The sequence below is a fragment of the Panulirus ornatus genome, chromosome 17 (assembly GCF_036320965.1).
Source record: "Panulirus ornatus isolate Po-2019 chromosome 17, ASM3632096v1, whole genome shotgun sequence".
Classification (NCBI taxonomy): Eukaryota; Metazoa; Arthropoda; class Malacostraca; order Decapoda; family Palinuridae; genus Panulirus; species Panulirus ornatus.
The window spans coordinates 20,906,106-20,921,418 of NC_092240.1; the positions used below are offsets into that span (position 1 = coordinate 20,906,106).

At 40.0% G+C, this 15,313-nt stretch overlaps 1 protein-coding gene across 3 annotated transcripts in view; it reads left to right on the forward strand.

Moving 5' to 3' along the window:
* Nucleotides 1–15,313, forward strand: part of wuho (tRNA (guanine-N(7)-)-methyltransferase non-catalytic subunit wuho) — a 39,210-nt gene that overhangs the window by 11,034 nt on the left and 12,863 nt on the right. For all 3 annotated transcript variants that reach the window (XM_071672057.1, XM_071672056.1, XM_071672058.1), the window contains exons 2-4: nucleotides 185–292; nucleotides 7,339–7,523; nucleotides 14,832–14,995. In XM_071672057.1, coding sequence (XP_071528158.1) covers nucleotides 185–292; nucleotides 7,339–7,523; nucleotides 14,832–14,995 — 457 coding nt within the window. The remainder of the gene's footprint in view (nucleotides 1–184; nucleotides 293–7,338; nucleotides 7,524–14,831; nucleotides 14,996–15,313) is intronic.

Here is a 15,313-nt window from a genome sequence, read left to right on the forward strand (position 1 = left end):
GCACTTGTAGTGGAATGAGGAATTGCAAGAATCCTATTATCACTACATATTTAAGGCCTCAGACACATATTGTCCTGAGGCATATTAGATATATGATTGACCTGCATATGTGTAGCATATATTCATATGTAAAGAAAATTTGATGTATAACATGAGAGATTATATTTAGTTTAATTTTTTCCAGAAACTCGGAGACACACATGCTAGATGTTTCAGAAGTAAATGAAAAGCTTGAGATCAATGAAAAGAATACCGGTAGTAATGACGAAGATAAACTTCATACTTATAAAAGGTAAAGTGAATAAATCCATTTGATCATATTTGCAAATGTTTTTAGTAATAATTTTTTATTTTTGCCCTTGAATCAGTCAGTGCGAGCAATTTATTTTTTTAATGATCTGTATGCTGGTTTTGTTGCAGTGAAATACCAAATTGTAATGTGTAGTGCATATGAGTATGGGTGGCAGAAAACCACCAGCCAAGTAGGTACTACTGCTGAAGTATTGAAGAATTAGTGATGGTGTTGCAGTGAACTTAGCACAATAGTGGTTGTTATTCCCCCCACCCCAGGCCCTTGTAGCTTCACCTACAAGCTAATTCATAACACAACCCTCGCAACTCCTTACTATGCTTTTGATTTTCTTCGAATGAAAATTCCTGGCAGCACAGCAGTTCAATAATATTTTGGTGATGAATTGGAATGTTGATAACATTTGAGGGCTGGATGATTCTAAGGTGTCCTCTTGAACCACCTCATTTCTTTTTAGACAGCTCCTTCTCTACATATTTCTTCATTTATGTGGTCTTAAATCTAACCTTCCCTTAAAGGGACACCGTCTGTTTACTTTTCATGACTTTCTTCTTCCAAACTATATAGGTGCTTTTCCTTTATACTATCAGATATCCAACCATACCCTACTCTTGTTTCTACTCTTAGGATTGTGGTTGTGCTTACTATAGTAGAAAATCACTTACTGCTTGCTTTGTGGATCTTGACTTGCTGCTTTGAAGCCATCTGACTCAAAATTTGTCAGCTTTCTATAACTTTGCTTTTAAATTTTGTGTATCCTCCCCTCTCTTTCACCCTAGTCCTTCAACTCTGTAGAAGTCCTTCAACTCTGTACAACTCATCACTTATTTGACTTACTGCCATGAAGCACTGATTTCTTTACGTCCATGTGCTGAAATCTTTCTTGTTGGGGAATTCCATTTATGCCACAAGAATTGACTTGGCTCTACCCAAGGTGATCCTGATGGAGCTGAAGCCCTCTGTATTTCCCTCCATAACAATCTGGAACAAGTGATGAAAAACTTCACATGAGTTCTTGACGGTCATGACCATTCTACCAATATGCTGCATTTTTTTTTTTTTTTTTCCAGATCTCTTTTGCTATATGTATAATACTTTTGCCACCTTCAGGTCCTCCAATCACAGTCCTATTTCTGTTACTTATGCATTCCCACCCTATATCCCTTTCCTTTGAAATGCCAGATTTGGCACCTTAGGAGGGCTTAGTGAATACCCCTGCACATCTCAACTTATTTTCCTTGGGATAGGTTGTGTGATAGTACTTCACTGGCTGAGATGCCTCTTGCAATGCTGACTGTTTGACAGGTTATCTTTGCTGGGGTGACAGCCTGCATCCCTTCATTACTAGATCTTTTATTCTCCAGTTATGATTTGGACCTTCTTGCTCAGATGGCTCTGATGCTTGTTGCATCATGGACAAAGCATATTGGGCCATGAAATTCTTCCCCTCTCATGAACCTCCTTTGTTTTCATTTCTTCTTGGATCACTGTTAAGCATTTTTTTTGTAAAGTTTAGCACATTTTCATAAAAAGAAAGTATGTTATTTTGATTTCTGTTCCTACTGATGCATCTCTCTGGCTCTTAACCAAAAGCATCTCCTGTAACTTGTCAATCCTTCTTCCTGTTCTAATGTGAGTAATGAATAAAGCCCATCATTCTTGTACTTTTTTCTTCTAATTTTTGATAATTCTGTATATACCCCTCATCCTATTGAAATCTGCCTTTCCTCTATTTTTCTCACATAAGGTCTTCTGGGTACCTTCCCACCTTCAAGCAGAAAAGGTGTAAGGCCCAGATGACTTAACTCCCAGAGTTTGAAAGAGAGTTTGCATCTAAGATATCTCTGATCCATGCTCACCAGTTTTGTCTCTAAAAATCCAAACTTTCAATTTTTTTTGAAGCATTCCTTGGTGGAGCTCATCCCTAAGAAAGGAAACCATTTTAACCCTTCCAACTATCACCCCCTTGCTATCACTTCTGCTGTCTCTAAAATGTTTAAACTCTCCAAACTCATACTTTCTCAAACACTTAGAATCCCTTACCCATGTTTTTGATAAGTACAACTTTTGCTCTGCAAGGTCCACTGGTGATTTCACTTCTAGTCCTTTTTTCTTAACAGATTTTGGTGAATCTTTAGTTGTGGCCCATGACACCTGTAAAGTATTTGACTGTGTATTACTTATGAAACCTGCTTCCTTTAGCTTTTCAGATTGTCTCTTCTTTAATGCATAGCTTCCTTTCTAGTTGATCCATTGCAGTAATCTTTGTTGGAGCAATTTCTCCTCTTATCCTATGAACAGTATCCCTTATCCAAAATGCCTGGGACCAGAAGGGTTTCGGATTTTGAATTTTTTCGGATTTTGGAATATTTGCATATACATGATGATATATCTTGGGGCAAGCTTGTCAGTGAATTTCTCCATTGCTTTGTGATCAGCAGATGCCTTATCACCACAAATCTTTGAAAATTTAATGCCATGTCTTTTCTTGAATTTCTGCAACCAGCCTGTGGAAATTTTCATAGTTCCCTTCAATTTAAGTTCATCATGATATATCTTTGCTTGTTTCATGATCAGCATACCATTGAGTGGTATGTGTTCACTGTGACACTGATGGATCCACTCTTTCAATACACGATTGAGATTTTGCAGTGTTTTTTAGTTTTCATTAACTTCTGTTCATCACTTTCAGCATAGAACTTCAACAGTTTATCCTTTTGTTTCTTCATGTCATAGATGATGGTCATTCCAACACCATACTCTTTTGTAAGATGTTTCACACTTACACCTTTGTCCAGTTTTTCTAACAACTTGACTTTCTGTGCTATAGATAAACATAGAAAATGTAGATGTTTCCTCTTTCTTATCACTCCTTCCCATAGGGGTATCTGCAGTCCTTTTTTGACATTTTCAACAGAGAATAAGTAAAAAGAGTGAGTAATGCACGTAGGTCTGGCGGTGATGATGGTTTGTAACAAACTGGCACCATAGAGTGTCAGAGCCCAGTAAGGGCAAGTGAGGTTAGGTGTGGAATTTTCCACTTGTAATGTCATGTTGCCACTCAAAATGTTGCAGATTTTGGATTCTGATTTTTGGATTAGGGATGCTCAACCTGTAGTGTCTTTTAGGGTTTTGTCCTATCACCCACTTTTCTTTTTGTAAAAGATCTCTCTGCTGCTTCTAACCCTCTTCAGTCTTATGCCAGTGATTTCTCTACTCAGACTTCAGCTCACTTCCCCCAACCTTCACCCTCATAATTAACATCACAAGGTCTCCTTTTAGAAATAGGGTATTGTACACTGTAGGTGCCACAATGATTTTTATTGTGAACAGGTGGGTCACATTTATAGAGCTTTTATTTGCCCCAGTATGAAGTATTGCTCACTTATTTGGATTGGTTTTTCATCCATTTCTATTAGGTAGAGTGAAATCTAAAGCCATCTGTCTTATTAATTCTCCTGGCTTTGCTTCTCCAACCATCCCTTTCTGTTCTTAGTGATGTTGTTGTCCTTTCCTTGTCCTACAGGTATTACTTCAGCTACAGCTTTCATGAGCTGGCTATGTTTGTACTTGCCACCAAAGTTTGGATCTGTGGCATGTTCCTGGCTGCTGCTTCCCATGGTTTCAGTGACTAGACTTGCCACATGAGAAGCAATTGTTATGATTACTCCTTTCCTTTGACATTGAAACTGTGGAATTCTCTTCCTTCATATAACTCTCATCATATAATATTTCTGCCATTGAGTTAGGTGTATAAACACCTGAATCTCTGATTTCTTTTATTTACCCCATTTTTTTATTTGAGGTGTCCATGATCATGTATGCCCATGCTGTGATGTTAAGTTTTAAGCAAGTGACCCAGGGAACATACTACTTTCAGAATTGCCACAGTTACTTTGAACACCAATTTAAAAGATGTGCATGCAGTGACTGAACTCCGTTAGCTTGAGGTTGCACTGCAAGTGAAGTCACCTTTGGTGAGACTGTATCATTGCGAGTACAGTCTCTTCAAAGAACTTGCTCCAAAGGAACCTACATTTACCTGTCACTGGAAGTAGGGAAGCTTTTGGCTGCAGCAGCCTTTAGAAAGGTTCTAGGTAACACCAGGGCTCTTTCCTGGAAATTGGTTATGAGTAACTTGCAAATGAATACAGATAGTTAGGTGCACCGTGTAGATGGAATGGTTGATGGATGAATATGGATCAACATCAGTAACATCTTTACTTTTGTGTGCATAATGTGTTACACATATGGGGAACCACTTCTTATTTTCTTTTTTTTATGTGAAATAGGTTTTTGAGTTTTTGAATAGTAGTTGCACTTACTCCTTTGTTTAGTATGTTCCATAAGTCCTTAACCCTGTTGTTGTTGAAGAAATGCTTTTGTGCATTCCTTGGTATATTCTCTTTCCTTTATATCATTTGTACCCTGTTTTTATGGACTATCTACGTATAGTAACCTGTCCTGTGATTTTTTCTGTTGTAAGTGATAGTCAGTTTTTATCCTCCATGGTAATGTTTGCCATGTGAAATAGTATATTTTCTTTAGTTATTGGTATATCAAGCTGCTATTTATTGTCCACTGAGAAGGTTCTGCCATTGCTTGAGGATAGTGTGAGGAATACCCAGTTGGGTTATATCCTTACTGACGTTTCAGCCCTTACTTAAATTTTGTACTCTAATATTTACAGTACCTTGGCCCTTAGCAATGTACTCCTTGGCTCCTGTTACTCTGTGCATGTTTCCATGTACTTGCAGTTTTTATGGTAAATATGCCTGTCCTTTTATACTAAATCAAGGCATGTAAGAGTGCTATCAGTCTAGTATGTGGTAAGAGAACCAGGAAACACCTCGGCAGTGTTGAAGAACAGAAATTATCAAGTGTCATGAGTGTGGGGAGAGTAGGTTGCACCTCATACAAACCCCGGAGGAGGTTGGATATGTTGGGAATGAGATGTTTGAGGACAATATGTGGTGTGAGGTTGTTTGGTCGAGTAAGTAATGAAAGGGTAAGAGAAAGGTGTGGTAATAAAAGAGTGTGGTTGAGAGAGCAGAAGAGGGTGTATTGAAATGGTTTGGTCACATCGAGAGAATGAGTGAGGAAAGATTGACAAAGGGGGTATATGTGTTAGAGGTAGAGGGAATGAGAAGTGGGAGACCAAATTGGAAATGGAAGGAAGGAGTGAAAAAGATTTTGAGCGATCGGGGCCTGAACATACGGGAGGGTGAAAGGTGTGCAGAGAATAGAGTGAATTAGAACGATGTGGTATTCCGAGGTCGACGTGCTGTCAGTGGATTGAACCAGGGCATGTGAAGCGTCTGGGGTAAACCCTGGAAAGTTTTGTAGGGCCTGGATGTGGAAAGGGAGCTGTGGTTTTGATGCATTATACATGACAGCTAGAGACTGAGTATGAACGAATGTGTCATTTGTTGTCTTTTCCTAGCGCTACCTCGCGCACAATTGGGAGGAGGGGTTTTCATTTCATGTGTGGTGGGGTGGCAACGGGAATGAATAAGGACAGACAATATGAATTATGTACATGTGTATATATGTATATGTCTGTGTGTGTATATGTATGTATACGTTGAGATGTATAGATATTTATATGTGCAGTGTGTGGACATGTATGTATATACATTTGTATGTGGGTGGGTTGGGCCATTCTTTCGTCTGTTTCCTTGTGCTACCTCGCTAATGCGGGAGACAGCGACAAAGTATAATGAATATAGATAAGTATATGAAATTATGAATACATATTCATACTTGCTGCCTTCATCCATTCCTGTCACCACCCCGCCACACATGAAATAGGTAGCTCAAGGAAAAGACAAAAAAGGCTACATTTGTTCATACTCAATCTCTAGCTGTCATGTGTAATACACCGAAACCATAGCTCCCTTTTCACATCCAGGCCCCACAGAACACTTCACATGCCCTGGTTCAATCCACTGACAGCCAGTTAACCCCGGTATACAACATCGTTTCCATTCACTCTATTCCTTGCACACCTTTCACCCTCCTGTATGTTCAGGCCTCGATGACTCAAAATCTTTTTCACTCCATCCTTCCACCTCCAACTTGGTCTCCTGCCTCTCCTTCTTCCCTCAAACTCTGACACATATATCCTCTTTGTCAATCTTTCCTCACTCATTCTCTTCATGTGACCAAATCATTTCAGCACATCCTCTTCTGCTCTCTCAACCACATTTTTTATTACCACACATCTCTTTTACCCTTTCATTACTTACTCGATCAAACCACCTCACACCACATATTGTCCTCAAACATCTCATTTCCAACACATCCACCCTCCTCTGCACAACCTTATCTATAGCCCATGCCTCGCAACCATTTAACATTGTTGGAACCACAATTCCTTCAAACATACCCATTTTTGCTCCGAGATAATGTTCTCACCATCCACACATTCTTCAATGCTCCCAGAACCTTCGCCCCCTCTCCCACCTTTTGACTCACTTCTGCTTCCATGGTTCCATCCGCTGCTAAATCCACTCCCAGTTATCTAAAACATTTCACTTCTGCCAGTTTTTCTCCATTCAAACTTACCACCCAGTTGACTTGTCCCTCAGCCCTACTGAACCTAATAACCTTGCTCTTATTCACATTTACTTTCAACTTTCTTCTTTCACACACTTTACCAAACTCAGTCACCAGCTTCTGCAGTCTCTCACCCGAATCAGCCACCAGTGCTGTATCATCAGTGAACAACAACTGACTCACTTCCTAAGCCCTCTCATCCAGAACAGACTGCATACTTGCCCCTCTCTCCAAAATTCTTGCATTTACCTCCCAAACCACCCCATCCTTAAATAGTGTAATGTGGCTTTCTTCACACCCCAGTCATCTGATGACATTTCTGTACTTCTCAGTTTTGTTTGTGAAGAATCACTATAAAATCTCTGCATGTATAGTAAGGGAACATTTTAGGCTTGTTTCATTCAGATTATTTATCAAACAGGATAGCTTATTTTTAGTGTAAGTTTGAATTTCATTTAATATCCTTTCAGCTGTGAAACCCAACTAGTATCTGTCAGAGCATCTCCAGATGGACAGTACTTAGCTGTTGCATGTGAGAAGAAAGTTGTGACAGTGTGGAGTACAGAAACCTGGAAGCTTCATTGTTCCCACAGCTTGGTGAAGAGACCTGTGGCCATTGCTATAACATCAGATTCTGGAACATTGCTTGTAGCTGGTTTGTGCTTAAAGATTTAGTTAAAATTAGATTATTACATGGGTTGCTAATGAAACTTGAAGTTATTGTAAAAAGTTTCTTCTTTAAACTTATATCCATTAAATTGTTTATGTATGACTTAGAACCAGATTATGCATGCATTTGATTTTATATCTTATATTTGCATTTTTTCATCCTTAACCATTTCTTGCATTAATGAGATAGTGGTAGGAACAGATGTAAAAATGGCCTCATTCATTCACATCTGCTTTTTTAGCTGTCACATATATTGCACTGAAACCATTCCCCCCATTCACAACCAGGCCCTGCAGTTATACACATTCCTTTTTCATTCTTGTTGTTTTCCGCATAAACAAATTAGTACTAAGAACAGACAAAGAAAGACTGCATTTGCTCACATCCATTCTCTAAATGTCAGTTGCAATGAACTAAAATCACAGCCCACAATCCACAACCAGGCACAGACTTTTCCATGGTGTACCCTGGCACTTCACATTCCCTAGTTCAGTCCATTGATTGCATGTTGCCTCCTGTAAACCACATTGTTCCATTCTTTCTATCTTATATATGCCTTTCACCCTCCTGCATGTTCAAGCCTGTTACTCAAAACCTTTTTCACTCCATCTTACCATCTCCAATTTGATATCCCCCTTCTCCTTGTCCCCTCAACTTTTTACATGTATATTCTCTTTGTCAACCTCCCCTCACTCATTCCCTCCATATGTGTGAGCACACCGTCTTTAACTTTGTCAGCCACACTCTTATTACCACTCCTCTCTCTTACTCTTTTATTGATTACTAGATCAAACCACACCACACCACATATCATCATCAAACATTTCATTTTCATCACATTCGCCCTCTTCCACTCGCCCTCATCTTTAGCCCATGCCTTGCATCCATACAACAACATTGAGACTACTATGCTTTCAAACATACCCATTTTTGTCCTCCCAGATAATGAACTTTCAGTACTTTTGCCCCCCTCACCTACCATGACTTGCTTCCTCTTCCATGGTTCCATTTATTTTCTTATCTTCTCCGAGGTAATTAAAACACTTTGCTTCCTCCAAATTTACTCCATTCTAACTCACATCCCAACCAACCTGCCCCTCTACCCGGCTAAACTTAACTTCATCCTTAATAACTTTTTTCTTTCACTTCCACCCGAACTCATTCAGCAACTTCAGTTTCTCATTTGAATTTGCCACCACTGCTGTGTCATCAGCAAATATCTGCTGAACCCCTTCCTTGGCTCTCTCATCCCCTGCAGACTCGCCCATCTCTCCAAGACTTTTGCATTCACCTCCCTCACCACTCCATCCATGAACAAATTAAACAGCCATGGTGACATCACATGCCTCTGCCTCAGACCATCCTTCATGTGGAACTGCTTCTAGCAGCTATTGCCCCTTACCATATATATGTAAGGCACTTCTTTCAGCCTTATCATATGGTTTCTCTAGATCCATGAATTTTACATGCAAATCCTTCTGTTTGTCTAAATTATGCATTATTTAAAGCAAATATCTGATCCATACATCCTCCACCACTCCTAAAACCACATTGTTTCTCCTTTGTCTGATGCTCTGTACATGCCATCACCCTGTTAGTCATCACTCTCTTGTGCAACTTACCTCTATGGTTTAAACTCTCGTCTTTGTCCCCCTTGTCTTTATGCAGAGACACTACATTCTGCCAGTCCTCAGGCACTTTCCCATGATTCATAAACTCACTGAAAATCCTTGGTAACAAATCAACAACAGTCAACCCCTTTGTAAGAAATTCAGCTGAAATACCATCCACTCTATCTTCCTTGCCATACTTCATCTTATGCAAAGGTTTCACCACCAAACCACTTTCCATGACCTTTACTTCTTACACCTTCCCGACCAAAATACCCTACATCTGCCACCCTGTCATCAGACACCTTCAACAGTCCTTTAAAATGCTCACTCCTTCCTTTCACTGATGTTTCCATTTGTTCTCTTGTATTTCTCACACTATTAACCTACTTCCAAAATATTTTATTCTCCTTGCAGTTCACTAATACATGCTAACCCCAATCTCATTTTCCCTCTTCAACCCATGCACTTTCCTCTTGATCTCCTGCCGCTTTCTCTCATACATCTCCCAATCATTTGTGCTCTTTCCCTGTAAGTGCAACCATATAGCTCGTCTTTTTTCTTTCACTTGTAACTTTATTTAATCATCCCATCACTCACTATCCTATCTCACTAGCCCATCTCCCACATGCTTTACACTTCTCTCACACATACCAGGATTGCTTTCATAGATACCTCCCATTCCTTGCCCACTCCTTAGCTTTATTTGTTTTCACTGTTTGCCACTTTTCACCTGATCCCTCCTGGTATTTCGTCAAACCAGTCTCTTTTCCAAGCTTACTGACTTCCACTGCTCTCTTTTTACTTGTATTGTTTCTCCCTTTTCCAAACACCTTCATAAATCTTCACCTTTACCTCCACTAGGTAATGATCAGACCTCAGACATCCCACTGGCTGTTCCTCTCAGACATTCACATCCAAGAGTCTTTTGCACACCTGTCATTAAGTATGTAGTCTAGTAATGTCCATTGACCATCTTTCTTATTCACATACATATGTGAAAAGGTATGACCCTCTTTTTAGATCAGAATTTACTAATCACAAGTCCTTTTTCAGCACACAACTTCACAAGCTGTTCACCATTTCTATTCTTTTTTTTTTTCTTTTATACTTTGTCGCTGTCTCCCGCGTTTGCGAAGTAGCGCAAGGAAACAGACGAAAGAAATGGCCCAACCCCCCCCCCCATACACATGTACATACACACGTCCACACACGCAAATATACATACCTACACAGCTTTCCAAGGTTTACCCCAGACGCTTCACATGCCTTAGTTCAATCCACTGACAGCACGTCAACCCCTGTATACCACATCGCTCCAATTCACTCTATTCCTTGCCCTCCTTTCACCCTCCTGCATGTTCAGGCCCTGATCACACAAAATCTTTTTCACTCCATCTTTCCACCTCCAATTTGGTCTCCCTCTTCTCCTCGTTCCCTCCACCTCCGACACATATATCCTCTTGGTCAATCTTTCCTCACTCATTCTCTCCATGTGCCCAAACCATTTCAAAACACCCTCTTCTGCTCTCTCAACCACGCTCTTTTTATTTCCACACATCTCTCTTACCCTTACGTTTCTTACTCGATCAAACCACCTCACACCACACATTTTCCTCAAACATCTCATTTCCAGCACGTCCATCCTCCTGCGCACAACTCTATCCATAGCCCACGCCTCGCAACCATACAACATTGTTGGAACCACTATTCCTTCAAACATACCCATTTTTGCTTTCCGAGATAATGTTCTCGACTTCCACACATTTTTCAAGGCTCCCAAAATTTTCGCCCCCTCCCCCACCCTATGATCCACTTCCGCTTCCATGGTTCCATCCGCTGACAGATCCACTCCCAGATATCTAAAACACTTCACTTCCTCCAGTTTTTCTCCATTCAAACTCACCTCCCAATTGACTTGACCCTCAACCCTACTGTACCTAATAACCTTGCTCTTATTCACATTTACTCTTAACTTTCTTCTTCCACACACTTTACCAAACTCAGTCACCAGCTTCTGCAGTTTCTCACATGAATCAGCCACCAGCGCTGTATCATCAGCGAACAACAACTGACTCACTTCCCAAGCTCTCTCATCCCCAACAGACTTCATATTCATCGTGAATATCCCAGGCCCCCCAGTTATACCCCCAGCTGCCACATTGCCCACCTTTGCATTTAAATCACCCATAGTCAATGCCCAGTCTCTTGCATCAAAACTGTTAACACACTTATTCTACTGTTCCCATAACACTTGTATCAAATTTTTTTCTTCTCATAGTCAGGTGCATAATCACTAATAATCATCCATCTTGCAAACCACATCATTATGGAGCTCACTTCCTTGCACTCTTTTACACATTCCCGCAACCTTTGCTGTAGCAGTAGTGCTACCCTTTCCCAAGCTTTTTCCCTCACACCAACCTTTGACTCTACCCCAAAGACATTTAAAAACCATTCTTTCCCTTTACCCTTGAACTTTTTTTTTACTTAAAGCAAGAACATTTAGGTACTTTTCCTCAAATATACTACCTGTCCCTCCTTACTTCTGATCTTGGTTATATCCTCACACCCATAGACACCCCAGCCTGAGCCTTCAAGGAGGATAAGCACTCCTCATGTGACACCTTTTTTTGTGCCATCTTTTAGAAATTAAAATATAAAGGGGGCTAGGGGGAGGGGGTGCCAGCCCCTCCTCCTCCTTCTCTTAGTCACCTTCTGTGACTTACTAATGCTTCCAGAAGTGAGTCATAAGGTAGGTGAAGGGGAAAAGGTTCTAGGAACATTGAAGAATGTGAGGAAAAAGAGGTCATTATCGAGGGGGTGAAAATAGGCATGTTTGAAGGTACAGTAAGCTGAACGTATGGATGCGAGGCATGGGCTGTAGATGAGACTGTGCAGAGGAGGGTGGATGTGTTGGAAATGAAATATTTGAGGACGTTGTGTGCTGTAAAGTGCTTTGATCATTTTTGAAAGGATAAGAGAGAGCTCTGGTAATAGAAAGAGGTGGTTAAGGGAGCTGAAGAGGGTGTGGTGAAATTTTTGGGCATATGGAGAGAATGAGTGAGGAGAGCTTGACGAAGAGGGTATACATGTCTAGAGTGGAGGGGACAAGGAGAAAGGGGGGACCAAATCATAGATGGAAGGATGGAACAAAAGAGATATTAAGTGCTCAGGACCTTAAAATGCAGGATGATGAAAAGTGTGCACACGATAAATTGGAATGATGAGGCATACAGGAGTCAACTTGCCCTCGTTGGACTTAAGGCATGCTTATAAAGCAGCTTGACATGAAGGTCGAGGGTCCATCACTTTGCCACGGACACACTCGCACCCAGAGACCTGGCTACAGTGCAGCTACTCAAAATCCAGCAAAGAATGTGAAACTTATGTAAGTGATTTTTTAGCTCCAGAAAACAAGAAGTCCTTTGCAGTTGTGAAATAGGATGTTTAGTTTCTATTAGCAATTGTGTTAGGATGCATGCCACATTATTTCTGCCTTCATTGGACTTGGGGACCTGGTTGTGGATAGTGGGCTGTGATTTCAGTGCATCACAGAAGACAGATAGAAAATGGGTGTGAGCAAATGAGGTTTTCTCTTCATCTGTTCTTGGCACTACCTAACTAAGAAGGGAAATGGCAAACATTTACAAAAGAAAGAAAGGTATTTCCAAACCATAGATTACTCCTTTAAAGACTGCATTTCATTGACCTTTTTAGTGATAATGCCTCTTTGCTATATCTACTTCTGATGGTATTTGACATCTTGAAAATCAAACTTGCATGTATTGTACTCACAATTATGGTTTTATAGACCCATGACTCTCTCTCATATATGATAACCATATATGATCAGTCCCAATGAACTGTCACACATAAAGATTTGTATGTTTTCTGATAATTTCTTGTATCATTGATTGCATGAAGAGTTGCAACTTGCTAAGTTAGGATGGTATATTGAGGCTGTGGCTTTCATTGCCCATAATATGATATAATGCTGTGAGAGATGTGAATATTTTACTTCAGTATACTCTAGGGTTAATGGGAGGCAGAAAGATGGAGCAAAAATGATTTTGAGTGTGAGTGCTCGGGGCCTGTACATGCATAGAGTGAATTGGAGTGATGTGATGTCCTATGGGTGATGTTCTATCAGTGGACTGAATCAGGGTACATTAAGCAGCCGGGAGAAACCATGGAAAGGTATGTAGGGCCTAGTTGTAGGTAGGGTGCTGTCATTTCATTGCTTTGCATCTGACAGGTAGAGAATGGGTGTAAGCAAATGAGACTTTCTTTGCCTGTTCCTGGCATTACCTTGCTAACATGGGAGACGGTGAATGATTATGAAAGAACGCTTGTGGGGTTATGCGTTCGTGTGAGATTGGGATTGCTGAGAGGCACGTTACTATTATCTATGTTGACGTGCAATATATTTTTATGTTAAATGGGGGATTTAGGGACCAGAGGCTAAAGGTATACTGAAACAAATTTTAACTATTGAAGTGTAAAAAACATTCTTTATCAGGTTGATTGCTTGGCACATACTTTTCTGATTTTGTCTGAATCTGTTATGATGCTGCATAGTATGCTTTTGATAACATTGTGCTGACAAGTGTGGGTTGTAACACCAACACCACATTCCAAGTTTTCAGAGATTTTGACCTTTTTTACCAAAGAAAAGTTCTTTCTGATCTATCTGGAAGTCTCTGAGGTAGAAGATGTAGTTGGAGGCAGCTTCATCATACTGAAAACTTGCAGACAGATCAGGTTTTGTCCTCCATTCCTCATTTTTTAGGTATAGTTGGTATATGTTGGTAGTTAACCAACATCCAGGGAGGTATATTACAAGTACTACCCGCCTAGGTATCGGAAGGGTTAGTGACATCTGCTTCGTGAGCCAGCACTTCAGTGGTTGTCAGGTTGCACTCCTGTGACCCAGGTAGCTGTCTTTTCTTTCTGCCTCTCCAACACTTGGACTACTGGCATTCTGTCCACAAATGTACAATCTCTCCTTGTCATATATAACACTTGACAACACTTAGCTCATACAGCTCATTCTTCATAACTCTAGATTTTGCTGCGATGAGCATTATGAGCTAGCCCTGCCTTTTGGCAAAGTGTTAGGAGGAGTAGGTAGGAACATGTAGGCAGGAGCATTAGGTAGAAATATTAGGTTGAAGTAGTTGGAAAGAACATGAGATAGAATTAGTTGGTAGGAGCATTAGGAAGGAGCCTCAGCAAACACTGCAGTAGAGTTGCCCTCTGCCAGTGGCCAGTAAAGGGCGAGACATTAAAGGCTAAGAAGCAGCACTGGAGTTCACTAGTTAGGGAGACTTTTTTTTGCTGTGGCCACCCTTTTGAGGGAGTTCCATTTGGAACAGACAATGGAGATATAGATAGATGGATTGATAGATAGATAGATCAATAGAATTTAGGGCACTGCTTTAGCAAAACACTTTTGTTAGAATGCATTAACATCAAACCTTGTACTTTACTTTATATGATGATGTAAGTGATTAGTGACTATATAATATACTTTGTCTTATATGGCACTAAATTAGAAAGTTATGATACCAGATGATTTACTCTACATGCATTTTGCTATAGATGGATGATGGACTTTTTTTCAGATAAGTGAAAATATCACTCAGATACTCATAGGATTCTTTTTTAATGTGCTCCTCAGATAAATCTGGCGATGTGTATCATTTTCCATTAAAGGGTGTTACATCAGAGAATGAGCTGCCCCATTTACCTTATCAGAAAAACAGTAGAGAAGAAAGAACAGAGAAATGGGATGATACAAAAGAGAAGCCTTTGATGGGTCACATTTCAATGCTCTTGGACTTGGTAAGTAGTTTTTATTGAATATAAAGGGTCAGTCTGTAATACACAAAATGATTTACTTATATCTCAAAATTTGGATGGTAACTGATCTTTTATTAGCTGCAGTCGTCTGAATGACAGTTTCATTTATCCATTGATATAGGTTGTCTGAATTTACATACTCTTTTATAATAATGTAAGTGAATTTTATTAGTATCCTTCCTTGAAAATTCTCTATGATTTATGTTGTGTTAATCATGTTTGTTACAAAAGAGATATTCTGAAATTTGTGTTGCAGAGGATCTGAGGTGCATAGTTTTATGTAGGTTCCATGAAATAACG